This window comes from Salvelinus sp. IW2-2015, unplaced genomic scaffold, assembly GCF_002910315.2.
Source record: "Salvelinus sp. IW2-2015 unplaced genomic scaffold, ASM291031v2 Un_scaffold1210, whole genome shotgun sequence".
Taxonomy (NCBI): domain Eukaryota; kingdom Metazoa; phylum Chordata; class Actinopteri; order Salmoniformes; family Salmonidae; genus Salvelinus; species Salvelinus sp. IW2-2015.
Window position 1 is genome coordinate 257190 of NW_019942779.1, and position 14928 is coordinate 272117.

The 14928-nt window shown below is 42.2% G+C and overlaps 1 protein-coding gene across 1 annotated transcript in view; it reads right to left on the bottom strand.

Moving 5' to 3' along the window:
- Positions 1–3241: 3241 nt before the first annotated feature.
- The window catches only part of LOC112070042 (anoctamin-1-like), a 40442-nt gene continuing 28755 nt past the window's right edge, over positions 3242–14928 (bottom strand). The window contains exons 13-17 of the mRNA XM_070438821.1: positions 10331–10483; positions 8844–8896; positions 6197–6372; positions 5213–5318; positions 3242–4882 (exon numbers count right to left, since the gene is read on the bottom strand). Coding sequence (XP_070294922.1) covers positions 4631–4882; positions 5213–5318; positions 6197–6372; positions 8844–8896; positions 10331–10483 — 740 coding nt within the window. The 3' untranslated portion in view covers positions 3242–4630. The remainder of the gene's footprint in view (positions 4883–5212; positions 5319–6196; positions 6373–8843; positions 8897–10330; positions 10484–14928) is intronic.

Here is a 14928-nt window from a genome sequence, read left to right on the forward strand (position 1 = left end):
AGGCCTGTTCAGTATGCAAAACCATGCCTCAGATTCCAACACATAGCCATATAGTTAAACAAAGGTTAAATAAAAATAAKATMTATAATAAATACCCACTGGCACTGATGAAGAGATTACAGTACACCAGTCACTGCTACCATCTAGTGGCTATAAAGAATAAAGAGGTACATACAGGGTACAGTATTTGCATTGTGACTCTTCTTAATCCCCATGATGCGCATCAAAGTAGTGTGGAGGTATACGCCYCATCAATTAATAAGGCTGAGGGAACAGATGAGAATGTTTAGCTTAAAATGTTGGTAACCTATTATTTCTTCAAATTTTAGGCGCAGCAATGTTCACCTATGCGCGAATGTTCCAAAATGCAATTTAGAAAYAGGGGAGATCTAAAGATGCAACAACTATGTTGGGTTGCTAGTATGACTAGGATAATGCCTTTGGCTGCTAAACAATTAAATAACATTTAAAGAAAACCAATAGAACATAACGCATATGAGCAGGTCTTTATAAAATAATTGCCTCCATGTTTCTATTGTGGGATTTTGGCTACAGGCTGCTTTGAAATAAGGTAAGACATGCCTCACAATATGAAGTAACATTTTCAAATTTCKAACAARTAAGYAACAGGGAAAATATGGAGATGCTAATTAAACCAGGTCTCTCTTGAAAAATAGATTTTATCTCAATGAGAAAAACCTGTATAAATAAAGGTCAATGGAAAGGCTTTCCCAAAAACCTTCTCAATTTAATGTTATCTAGCTACAAAGTAGCCTATGCTTACCTGGCWGAATGATATCAGGATTATTTCCATCAATCCAGTGGCCACTCCATCTCATGTGCTACAGWAACACAGCTAACCAAACAACATTGCTAGGTGCCTGGGCACGTGAATMAAAGGGTAATTACACAAAACAATCTAAATGTCTTAGCTTTTTCCCAGACCTCAAAAGTGGTCTCCTGATGTGGTTTAAGTATTGTTATGCACTTTGAACATCAATTTTTCAACTCAATAGTAGGCCTACTGGTAGCCTACTGCACAGTACAGCTTGGGTTGGCCTGACTGTGAAGGACCAATAAGGGATTTATAATTTTAGGTCATTCAGAGTGTTTGTCACTGCTTCTCATAGAATTTTTCACACGCCTTTCCTTTGGGAATTTTTWGGCAAAACTTGAGTATACCCACTTTTCCAGACATCACTACACCACTGCTAATACTTACCTGAGAACAGGTAGTGTAACATCCATACACTTGACCATAGTAAGATAGAAAAGCCACACTAACATACCACATGATGGTTAGGAATATTGAAAGAATCTGAGATACACATACACAAGCAAAAGCCAGAGTTTGTTTTCAGTCAAAGATMACTTTTACTATGCCATAAGGCTAAGCATTAGGTTTTGGCAAAACATTTGAGAGCATTAGTATTTTGGAGCTAAAATAGTATTAATAACCACTTTTCCATCCACAGTTTTCATGAGAGTAAAGTCATACCAAGACAGCTGTCATGGAAACAGGAAGTTTCAGATACGATGTTATAAATGCAGACAGATAATTTTTTGTTCGACAAGATGGGATCTTTTTTTGTCGCTAAAATTAATTATGCGAMAAATAGTGGTGGAAACGCCTTTCGGTTTAAATATTTATATAATAACCATGATATCGAAGAAAACTTGGAGTCATGCGATGACATGGTGTGTGGTSCTCCCACTATTACTTGGAAAACCATGCAGTTTATTATGCTACAGATTAAATTAATTATGATGAACTTCACAGGCTGGTATTATTATTTGACCCTACTGGTCATCTATGAACATTTGAACATCTTGGCCATGTTCTGTTATAATCTCCARCCGGCACAGRCAGAAGAYGACTGGCCACCCCTCACAGCCTGGTTCCTCTCTAGGTTTCTTCCTGGGTTCCTGCCTTTCTAGGGAGTTTTTCCTAGCCACCGTGCTTCTACACCTGCATTGCTTGCTGTTTGGGGTTTTAGGCTGAGTTTCTGTARAYCACTTTGWGACATCAGCTGATGTAAGAAGGGCTTCATAAATACATTTGATTTGATTTTGGTGGAAGTACATGGTATGAGCTTGATACTCCTTTCCAACAATAATACATTTTGAGGGTCTTATTCTGGTGACAAGATGATAGATGCTTGACTGCCGCTCTTAGCAATAATCTCATCATGTAGACTAACCTACCCGCAGAGCCTAACTGTACTGTATCTGTGAGCTGTTTGGCTACAGCGCACGTGTGAAGACCAGAGTAGGCACATTTGCTATGTAATGCAACAGTTTTTGTGACAAAACTATCGATAGAGTTGTAAATGCGATGGAAACACATTGAACATGAGATATTTATTCCAAACCGTAAGCGGAAAAAGTATATTTTATGTGCAACAAGTCAGTTTGGTGGAAACACCACTTGTGTGAAAATGCACATATTGTCTTTATGCGGATTGTAGAATGAACCCTGAAAACATTTATGAAACTCTGTTGCCGACTGGATTGAAACCTAGCTAGTGATTGAAAAAAAATACATTTTCTGGGCAAGATCCAGAATTCCATGAGTTTGTTTTACTTCAGTGGAAATGTGGTATTTTCCTCTCAAACTATATACACAGATCTATATAGACTAAATAAAAAAGATGAATGTCTTCACATTGTAAAAATAAAACTTTCAGGGTTCATTTAAAAAAAATCTTTAGGCACGATTTCCAGTAAAATCAGCTTCTTTTGTCCCYTCTTAAAAAATGTGATAAGTGCTATCAAGGAGAGCATGTTGGGTTGTCAAGTAGAGAAGGAACATTTCCCTTTATTTACATGAAGTGCTTTGTCTGAGTTAGTTCCATCTCCTGAAGTTGAAACCGTCTGTCCTGTCCTGGGTCAGGTCTGGCCTATCTCAAATAACACAGGTTCCAGATCACTGCAAGGTAAGGATAGGAAGTTATATGACTTGGTAAACACTGTTATGGGTGATGTCATCAAAATAAAGTACAACGTTCTTTTGAAATTCAAAATGCTATTGTAGCCCTTCAATGTTGAATTCATGTTTCACATCAACAATTCATTGTACTAAACACTGAAGGTAACAATAATATTTGATTGTAAAAATCTAAGTGATGCCATTGAATTTGATACGGATACTCTATTTTAAAATGCTAAGTTACTGCAAAGGGCACAATCCTGTTCCGTGTATGTTGCTCTTCCTTCCCTAAGAAAACAAAGGCACTCAATACCCACAGCAACATATATTTATTGTTTACATTCAATTTAATGCATTATTTATTCAACGTCACATCAAAAAAAGAATAGGCAGATCTCCTTAACATTTACAACATAGTCGGTATCAATACAGTAAAATATGCTGCTATGAAATGATGTTCACTTTTGTATGAATACATTAGTTTGACATATAAAAGGATCAAAGTGTCCTTGTCTTCTGAAGAACGGCAAGTAAAGAACGAGAAATATTATATTTCTTAGTATATCCAGTAGACAGAAGTACGTGTAAACAATATACAGTTTTAAGTACAGTTTAAAAGTTCCAAAATAATATCCTGGCTGGCTTTGAAGCAACACAGAAGCCATAGAGTATCAGTCTGTATTATGGCAGGGATAGACTGGCCTGAACTGTGCATTTTATAACAGGGGATATTTGTAACACTGCTGAGTTTATGTCCTGAAGTAAAGTCATTCAAACTATTTTACTATGTTTAGAAGTATCTGTTAAACAGTGCCTTTTGACTCTTATGCTATAATACAGTCCATGTAATAACTGCTTTAACTCTATGGTAGCATGGGAGCCCACAAACAGCCCTCAACTGTGAGCTTGTTAACTAATAATGAGCTTGGTAGCTAATACCATTTGAGATTTTTGTATCAAAGACGTAAAAAACATGTCACCCATTTAAGAATAAGATTATATTATTTGCTCTACACACAATACATTTCATATTATCCAATTACTTTTTAAATGTTTAATCGATGAAAATCGAATCAATAAAATATGTAAATAAAAAATATAAATTTTGAGAACAAAGCACATTAAGAAAGAAAGAAAATCTGTTGTAATTGAATAAAACATGTAGCGTATTCCGAGAGTGATTGTTTGCACCATAAACATGGTTGAGACATAACAGTAAAGGATAACGTATCATCTACATCCTTTTAACAAGAGGCAAACATACAAATACCTTGTATGCCAGACATACAGTACTGTAAAGCATGTTACAAAATACATTTTCTTGACAGCATTATGCAAAAGGGYAAAAATATATATATACTTTTCTCTCTCATTGAACATGGTCCGCTATAATTTGCACTACTGTAAGTCGCTTTGGATAAAAGCGTTAGCTAAATGGCATATTTGCGACCTCAAAGCCCATGACCCCACTAGTTGGCAGTTAGTTAACTTGTTGGCAGTTAGCTAGTTAGCTAGTTATTCACTGAGAGGCTTGACAGATAGGCATTGAGCACTGGGACAGTTTCTGTTTCTCCTCGTTGGGCCTCAACAACATCTTGTAGGGAGCACCTCTCCCTTTCTATGGAATGTCTGGACAAGGATAAGGATACAGACAGTAGTAACCCTTTGCCTGGCTAGTTAAGCTACACCTTACAGTAGCTGCTAGAAGTTGTTGGCGTGTGTGTGACTGTGTGTGTGTGGGATGGAGCGCGAGCGGGCTATAGGGGCATGGTTGTTGCGCTTCTCCTTGCCACCACAAGGTATCATGCTGTCTATGAACTGCATCTTGCCCTGTTCCTCCTTCATGAACAGCTCCACCATCAGGATCTTCTCCTTGTGGATCTGAAGGCTGATGTCTTTAGGGATGTCTGGGATCAGCCAGTCCACGATGTCACTCATCAGCATCACCACATTCTACGGGGAAGGGAAACAGCAGGAAACAGGCATGCACACACACACACACACAAACACAAACACACAGGGAAGTGAGCGACAGCATGGTGAACAAGCAGGAGACAAAGTCTACAGTAAACATGCAGTATCTCTCAGAGCCAAACGAGTGTCTCAGAATATTGCAAATTAGCGGAAGTCTGGCAGGAAAGATTAACTGTACAATAGAACTGCAGCTGTTTGCTTATGTTTAACGCTTTTCATTCTTGGAGGAACACAGGCCCATAATAAAGATCCCCAATCCTTTTCGGAAAAATGCAGTCTTTCAAACTATAAATGGACTCCTCCACTCACCTGGAAGACTATGACGAAGGCCAGTCTGGCAGCCAGGACCGCCCAGAACTCTTTAGAGATGACGTAGGGTGTGTTGGACCATGGGGGCTCCCTGTAGTCTTTATACCTGGAGTCAAGAGTCATCTGATTTCAGTGACTAAACCAGAAAACATTACAACAGATGGCAAAATATTTACTGTAAAGGTACAGTAAATAAACGCCACAGTAACTTTAAGTATGGCTATAATATTTCCTGCACATTATATTTTTTTGTAACTTATTAAGGCATCTATTTATTTGCTTACAGTATGTACAATTAAGCAATAAGAAACACACACACACGACTACACACACACACACCACACCCACACACCACACCACACACACACACACACACACACACACACACACACACACACACACACACACACACCCACAACACCACACACACACACACACACACAACCACCCCCACACACAACACACACACACACACCCACACACCACACACACACACACACACACACACACCCACAGACACACACACACACAGAGTCTTTTCTATGAGGAGGCTGAGGCTGTATTCTGGCTCCTCAGTTAGGGTTAGGGGTAGCTTCGTCCAATACAACCAGATCATGCACCACAGCAGGCTATTGGCTTCTTCTATATTTAAGCAATTATACCTGAAGGGGTGTGGTATATGGCCAATATACAAAGGTTAAGGGCTGTTTTTAAGCACGACGCAACGTGGCGTGCCTGGATACAGCCCTTAGCCGTGGTATATTGACGATATACCACTAACCTTATTGCTATTATAAACTGCTTATCAACGTAATTATAGCAGTAAAAATAAATGTTTTGTCATACCCGTGGTATACGGTCTGATATACAAGAGCTGTCAACCAACCAGCATTCAGGGCTTGAGCCACCCAGTTTATAACAATCAATGAAACATGTATAATATAAAAACTTCACACAGTCAGTCAGTGTTGTGTGTAAACTCACCTACACATCTCCACCTGATGCTGTGGGTCCATAGGTTCTTTACCGTCCTGGAAGTTGCTCACGTTGAAGTAGGACAGGGTGTGGTTGACGAAGCCGTGCATGGAGCCGTCTGAGCTGTACATGTACTGGTAGACCAGCCTCGGGATGAAGTCTGACGTGAAGGAGATCACAAACGCCTGGAGAGAGACAGACAGTGATCAATGACAAAGCACCTGAAGACAAGTGTTTACACCTGACATTAACAAATGCCCTGTCAACAGATAGGGATTGGATCATCTTGTTCGGTTAACGAAAGTCACATGGTAATACCAGGTAGAAACCCGCCCTAATGATATATACTGTAGGTTGAATATAATTGTCAACTTCATCCCCCTTGGCATTTTTCCTATTTTGTTGCCTTACAACATGGAATTAAAATGGATTTTTGGGGGGTTTGTAAAATTTGATTAACACAACATGCCTACCACTTTGAAGATGCAAAATATTTTTTATTGTGAAAAAAAACAAGAAATAAGACCAAAAAACACAAAACTTGAGCGTGCAAAACAATTCACCCCCTCTCCCAAATTCAAGACTTTGTAGAGCCACCTTTTGCAGCAATTACAGCTGCAAGTCACGTGGGATATGTCTCTATAAGCTTGGCACATCTAGCCACTGGGATTTTTGCCCATTCTTCAAGACAAAACTGCTCCAGCTCCTTCAAGTTGGATGGGTTCCGTTGGTGTACAGCAATCTTTAAGTCATTCCACAGATTCTCAATTTGATTGAGGTCTGGGCTTTGACTAAGCCATTCCAAGACATTTAAATGTTTCCCCTTAAACCACTCGAGTGTTGCTTTAGCAGTATGCTTAGGGTCATTGTCCTGCTGGAAGGTGAACCTCCGTCCCAGTCTCAAATCTCGGGAAGACTGAAACAGGTTTCCCTCAAGAATTTCCCTGTATTTAGCGCCATCTATCATTCTTTCAATTCTGACCAGTTTCCCAGTCCCTGCTGATGAAAAACATCCCCAGAGCATGATGCTGCCACCACCATGCTTCACTGTGGGGATGGTGTTCTCGGGGTGATGTGAGGTGTTGGGTTTGCGCCAGAGCATTTTCCTTGATTGCCAAAAAGCWAATTTTTAGTCTCATCTGACCAGAGTACCTTCTTCCACATGTTTGGGAAGTCTCCCACATGCCTTTTGGTGAACACCAAACGTGTTTGCTTCTTTTTTTCTTTAAGCAATGGCTTTTTTTCTGGCCACACTTCAGTAAAGCCCAGCTCTGTGGAGTGTACGGCTTAAAGTGGTCCTATGGACGGATACTCCAATCTCCGCTGTGGAGCTTTGCAGCTCCTTCAGGGTTATCTTTGGTCMCTTTGTTGCCTCTCTGATTAATGCCCTCCTTGCCTGGTCCGTGAGTTTTCGCAGGTTTGTTGTGGTGCCATATTCTTTCTATTTTTTAATAATGGATTTAATGGTGCTCCATGGGATGTTCAAAGTTTCAGATATTTTTATATAACCCAACCCTGATCTGTACTTCTCCACAACTTTGTCCCTGACCTGTTTGGAGAGCTCCTTGGTCTTCATGGTGCTGCTTGCTTGGTGTTGCCCCTTGCTTAGTGGTGTTGCAGACTCTGGGGCCTTTCAGAACAGGTGTATATATTCTGGGATCATGTGACAGATCATGTGACACTTAGATTGGACACAGGTGGACTTTATTTAACTAATTATGTAATTGGTTGCACCAGATCTTATTTAGGGGCTTCATAGCAAAGGGTGTGAATACATATCCACCAATTTGGATTATTTTGTGCATGTCCAGTACATGAAATCCAAATAAAAATCAATTTAAATTACAGGTTGTAATGCAAAAAATAGGAACAACGCCAAGGGGGATGAATACTTTTGCAAGGCACTGTACATCGGCAACTATCTGTCAGTCAGCATATATGACTGGTAACGTAAATGTTAGCCCTAACCCTAACCCGAGAAGCTGGCCAGTGGCCATGTGAGATTTCGTTCTGTGTTCAGAGATTTGCCAGCACATAAACATAGAAGGCATTAAAGTTAAGAGACATTGACATCCTGTTCCATCGGTAACACTCTGAATAAGTGGAGGATGGAGGTGAGGAATTCCCTCCCTTACATTTTGATCGAAAGCCTCCGTTGTCATAAATAACCCAGATCTGGATCTCACTTCAACATCACCATGACGATGGCGAACCCTTTGGAAGTGAAGTGAGAGTCTGCAGGATTTATGACCACGTTAACTCTCCTTCTGACCAAGTATGGTCTTTTCTGCATCGAGGGTCAGTAGTTTTAGAGGTGAAACCATTTAAAAGCCTAATTATGAGGTTTTACAAGCAACCCTCCAAGAGTGTTGACATACTGTATATTCACAGTAAAGGACCGGCTCTTAAATGTGGACCAGGCTGAGCTTCAATGAAAAACCGTTCTCGTTTTTTTAAGTGCAGACTTGTTATTGTTGAGGTGGTTGAGGAATGAATAAGATGGATTTAAAAAAAAAAAAACTTCTGCAGAACATTTCAATGACTCCCCTATCTAAATCAGAACAGTATATGTTAAAGTGCGAGAATTGTGTATTTTTTTTCATAATTTGGTCATCTTCCACCATTATATTTTGCTGGGATTACCGGAATGACTTACATTTATGATGACGGCCACTTTAGCCACAGCTCGGAGAAGGTTGTACCATATTCCTGGAATCAGAGAAGAAAGAAAAACATGAGTCAGAACTCTTGATGGTCCATGTTATTACAATCTTATATTTTAATGATTATAATTTGTTATTTTATTTAACCTTCATTTAACTAGGCAAGTCAGTTAAGAACAAATTCTTATTTACAATGACGGCCTACAACGGCCAAAACCGGATGACAATTGTGCGCTGCCCTGTGGGACTCCCAATCACGGCCGGTTGTGATACAGCCTGAATTCAAACCAGGGTGTCTGTGGTGATGCCTSTAGCATTGAGATGCAGTGCCTTAGACCGCTGTGCCACTTGGAGCCTTATAACAAATCTATAGATTACTTAGAGCAGCAAATCACATACTGTAGTGAACCCCCCTTTTGTTCCCTTCCTCTACAGTCATTGTCTTGGGGTTAATGCCTCTACACTACTGTTGTGGGATGGTGTGAGTTTTATGCCTGGATCTATGTCAATCTGACGTTTATTTAAGAWCACAAAAGTGCTAAATAGTACAAAAACACAAGCATAACAATTCCCATAATACATCAGCAGGACAAATTCCCCCCTCTAGTTACGTTTGTAGGTTTGTATGTAGAAAGAATAGAAACCACTAGATCATATTTGCATTCCTAAGTTTTTACCTGACCACATGAGTCCATTTTCATTTAACCTGTATACACTGATTGTACAAAACATTTAGAACACCTGCTCTTTATAACATAGACTGACCAGGTGAATCCAGGTGAAAGCTATGATCCCTTATTGATGTCACTTGTTAAATCCACTTCAATCGTTATAGATGAAAGGGATGAGACAGGTTAAAGAAGGATTTTTAAGCCTTGAGTCAATTGAGACATGGATGTGTGCCATTCAGAGGATGAATGCGCAAGAGAAAATATTTAAGTGCCTTTGAACGGGGTAATTATGGTAGTAGATGCCAGGCGCACCGGTTTGTGTCAAGATCTGCAAAACTGCTGGGTTTTTCACACTCAGCAGTTTCCTGTGTTTTTCACATCCAGCCAATTTGACACAACTGTTGGAAGCAGTGGAGCCAACAAGGGCCAGCATCCCTGTGGAACACTTTCGATACCTTGTAGAGTCCATCCCCCAACGAATTGAGGCTGTTCTGAGGGAAATGGGGTGGGGGGGTGCAACTCAATATTAGGAAAGAAGATGTTTCTAATGTTTGGTATACTCAGTGTATACATACAGGTTCATCTTGATGAGATAAAATATCTTAAGCAAAAGTGACTTCCTGGTCACATGGTCAGGAAGAACTCAGAAATAACCATCATGTTTTTTTCTCTCTGTAAATAACTTGTATTGGACTGAATTCAATATTAGGTTTATTATTGTGAAAGGAATCAATTTAAACCACAGTCTAATAAAAAAATAACCTGTGTGCTTAAAGAGTGAACAGTCAGAGGCTGAACTTTGAACCCACCAATGTCTTTTGCCCTTGCAGCGACCGGCCTCCTGAGCTCGGCCACAAACTTCTTGGCATCCAGGCGTATCTCGATGATGTTGTTAAGGAGTGCGAAAAGTGGGGCCAGCGGGAACGATGCCACGAACAGGGTCACAAACCCAAACTGGATTACTGCAAGGACACAGAGATAGAGAGACATCCATCAGCTTCACATGTACATCACACTGTATACACATAGGGATACAGTATGTCTTTCAGCCTGATCTGTCCATTCACCAGGGCCTGCTGTATTCACAAAGGGTCTCTCATAGTAGGAGTACTGATATAGGATCAGTTTAGCCTTTTAGATCATAATGAACACGATTAAATGGACAGGTGCAACCTGATCCTAAATCAGCAATCCTATTCTAAGATGCTTTATGAATGCAGGCCCTGATCACTTGACAAGACCTAACAAATCAATCAGGAGAGATCATCTGAACCTCACATACTGTAACTGGCTCTAAAACATGCCAATGTGCTCATCACATTTAGGATAACAAGAAACCATTGAATGACCCTTGTAAATGTATTAAAAAAAAAAATATATATATATATATATATATATACACTGTATACAATGACCCAACACACCTGCAGGCTGTGTAAGGCCTATTTGACCAAGAAGGAGAGTGATGGAGTGCTGCATCAGATGACCTGGCCTCCACAATCACCCAACCTCAACCAAATTGAGATTGTTTGGGATGAGTCGGACCACAGAGTGAAGGAAAAGCAGCCAACAAGTGCTCAGCATTATGTGGGAACTCCTTCAAGACTGTTGGAAAAGCATTCCTCATGAAGCTGGTTGAGAGAATGCCAAGAGTGTGCAAAGCTGTCATCAAGGCAAAGGGTGGCTATTTGAAGAATCTCAAATATAAAATATATTTTGATTTGTAAAACACTTTTTTGGTTACTACATGATTCCATATGTGTTATTTCATAGATTTGATGTCTTCACTATTATTCAACAATGTAGAAAATAGTAAAATAAAGAAAACCCCTTGAATGAGTAGGTGTTCTAAAATGTTTGACCGGTAGTGTATATTTGTTAGATAACAACTTTGACTTTTAAGTTATTTAAATCAACATCATAAATGTATTGATGCAGTTGATAATTAAGGCAATTGAGTGGCAGTGGATCAAACTAGAGAGAACAGAAGGGAGCTCTTTAGGTGTCTTGTAGGGAGAGGAGACTGAGGGACAAGAGAGGACAAGAGAGGGGGCTAGGTGGAGAGGGTGAGGGGCAGGGACAAGTCAGGGGTGGTTACGAAGGGGAAGAGACTGAGGGACGGACAAAGGGAGGGGGCCTAAGGCTTCTAAGGCTATGCTTCCCAGTCTAAACAGTTTGTGCATATATTATGACAAAATTTTGTGACGTTATGGTTCGTTTTGGTTTTCATGCAAGGGTTTTTCAGCTGTTCATGCACATGTTCGTGCACGTTTCTTGATGTAAGCCGAAGTTCGGTAGCAAAAGTCTACGGCCCTTCGTCGGTGATGGGTCAGCAGTAGGGATTCTTCAATGAAGTGTTGTCATTCAATGAGAGACGACTCGTTTTCATGCACATTTTTCCACTTGACGGCTTACGATAGTTGTAAAATTAGATGTAAAATTGCGTGACAAAGCGTTCCTAATCAAAAATATCAAAATGAATGACAGATTTCTTAGATTAATTATGACTATTCTGAGGAAGTGGCTACGGCGTCTCAAGATGGACAAACAGTACTATTGCCACTWTTGTCTTGTTTTTCAAGCAACAACCTTTTAAAGGAGTATGCGAGGCACAGACGCCCACGTCGCCTAGCCGAGTTCTGCTAGGAGCGAACCGAACCTAGTATGCAGATGCCTATACAGAGGGCAAAGGGACAACGAGGGAGTCTGTGAGGGAGGGAGGGAGTGGGGCGGGAGGGGGCAGACAGGGACAAAGGAGGGGCCAGGCAGAAACACAGGCTGTAATCTCTACTGGCATGGTGCCAGGGCATGACCAAGCCCAGAATGTCACTCCCTCCCCACAACCCCAGTACTCTCTGTCACTCCCCAGTACTCTCTGTCACTCCCCAGTACTCTATAATGTCACTCCCTCCCCACACCACTCACAAGTGTACGATCTCCCTCCACAAACCCCAGTACCTTCTGAATGTCACTCCCCCAGTACTCTTAAATGTCACTCCCTCCCCACAACCCAGTACTCTCTAATGTCACTCCCCAACTACTCTCTAATGTCACCCCTCGTCCCCCCACAACCCAGTACTCTCTACATGTCACTTCCCAGTACTCTCTAATGTCACTCCCTCCCCAACAACCCCCAGTACTCTCTGAATGTCCTCCCTAGTCACTCTCTAATGTCACCCCCCACAACCCCAGTACTGACAACCTCTAATGGTCACTTCCCCCATATCAATCTAATGTCATCCCTCCCCACCAACCCCAGTACTCTCTAATGTCACTCCCCAGTACTCTCTAATGTCATCCCTCCCCACAACCCCCAGTTAACTCTAATGTCACTCCCCAGTACTCCTAATGTAACCCCTCGCCCCCCCCCCCAACCCCAGTTACTTCTCTTACTGTCACTACCCCAGTACTCTTCTTCTAATGTCACTCCTCTGCTCATCATCCCACCCACAACCCAGTACTCTCTAATGTCACTCCCCAGTACTGACTCTTAATGTCACTCCCTCCCCACAACCCCAGTATTCTCTAATGTCACTCCCCAGTAACTCTCTATTAGCGTCATCCCTGCCCCTCCCCAACCCCAGAACTCTCAATGTCACTCCCTCCCACACACCCAGACTCTCTATATTGTCACTCCCTCCCCACAACCCCAGTACTCTCTACTGTCACTCACCTCCCCACAACCCCAGATACTCTCTAATGTCACTCCTCCCACAATCCAGTATTCTCTAATGTCACTCCCTCCCCACAACCCCAGTACTCTCTAATGTCACTCCCTCCACCACAACCCCATTATTCTCTAATGTCACTCCCTCCCCACAACCCCAGATACTCTCTAATGTCACTCCCACAGTACACTCTAATGTCACTCCCCCACAACCAGTACTCTCTAATGTCACTCTCCCCACAACCAGTATCTCTAATGTCACTCACTCCCACAACCCCAGTACTCTCTAATGTCACTCCCTCCCACAACCCCAGTACTCTCTAATGTCACTCACTCCCCACAACCCAGTACTCTCTAATGTCCACTCCCTACCCACAACCCCAGTACTCTCTAATGTCACTCATCCCCACAACTCCAGTACTCTCTAATGTCACTCCTCCCCAAACCCCAGTACTCTCTAATGTCACTCCTCCCCACAACTCCAGTACTCTCTAATGTCACTCCCTCCCCACAACCCCAGTACTCTCTGTCACTCCCTCCCCACAACCCCAGTACTATCTAATGTCACCCCCCCCCCCCCTACACCCCAGTACTCTCTAATGTTCCACTCCCAGTACTCTCTAATGTCACTCCCTCCCCACAACCCCAGTACTCTCTAATGTCACTCCCCAGTACTCTCTAATGTCACTCCCTCCCCACAACCCAGTACTCTCTAATGTCACTCCCCAGTACACTCTAATGTCACTCCTCCCCACCAACCCCAGTACTCTCTAATGTCACTCCCAGTACACTCTAATGTCACTCCCTCCCCACAACCCCAGTACTCTCTAATGTCACCCCTCCCACAAACCCAGTATCTCTAATGTACTCCCTCCCACAACCCAGTACTCCTCTAATGTCACTCCCTCCCCACAACCCCATTATTTTCTAATGTCACTCCCCTCCACAACCCCAGTACTCTCTAATGTCACTCCTCCCCACAACCCAGTACTCTCTAATGTCACTCCCTCCCCACAACCCCAGTACTCTCTAATGTCACTCCCTCCCCACAACACCAGTACTCTCTAATGTCACTCCCTCCCCACAACCCCAGTATTCTCTAATGTCACTCTCCCCACAACCCCAGTACTCTCTAATGTCACTCCCATACACACTCTAATGTCACTCCCTCCCCACAACCCCAGTACTCTCTAATGTCACTCCCTCCCCACAACCCCAACTCTCTAATGTCACCCTCCCCACAACCCCAGTACTCTCTAATGTCACTCACTCCCCACAACCCAGTACTCTCTGTCACTCCCCAGTACTCTATAATGTCACTCCCCCCCACAACCCCAGTACTCTCCAATGTCACTCCCTCCCCACAACCCCAGTACTCTCTAATGTCACTCCTCCTCACAACCCCAGTACTCTCTAATGCACCCCCTCCCAACAACCCCCATAGTACCCTTACTACTCTCTGATCTACACAACGCAGCTACAGTAGGGGACTTCAGTTCTCCATTCAAACATGCTGGCTCTTTTGCATATTGTAGTATTTTCACTCTCTCTCTCTCTCTCCTCTCTCTCTCTCTCTCTCCTCTCTCTCTCTCTCCTCTCTCTCTCTCTCTCTCTCTGTCTATTTGTTTCTTTCTGTATCTCTCTCTCTCTCTCTAACACAACAAACACATCCACGCACCCCCACAACACACAGACAAACACACATTGCTCAGTTGTGTCGCGAAGCAGTGCTTCTTCACC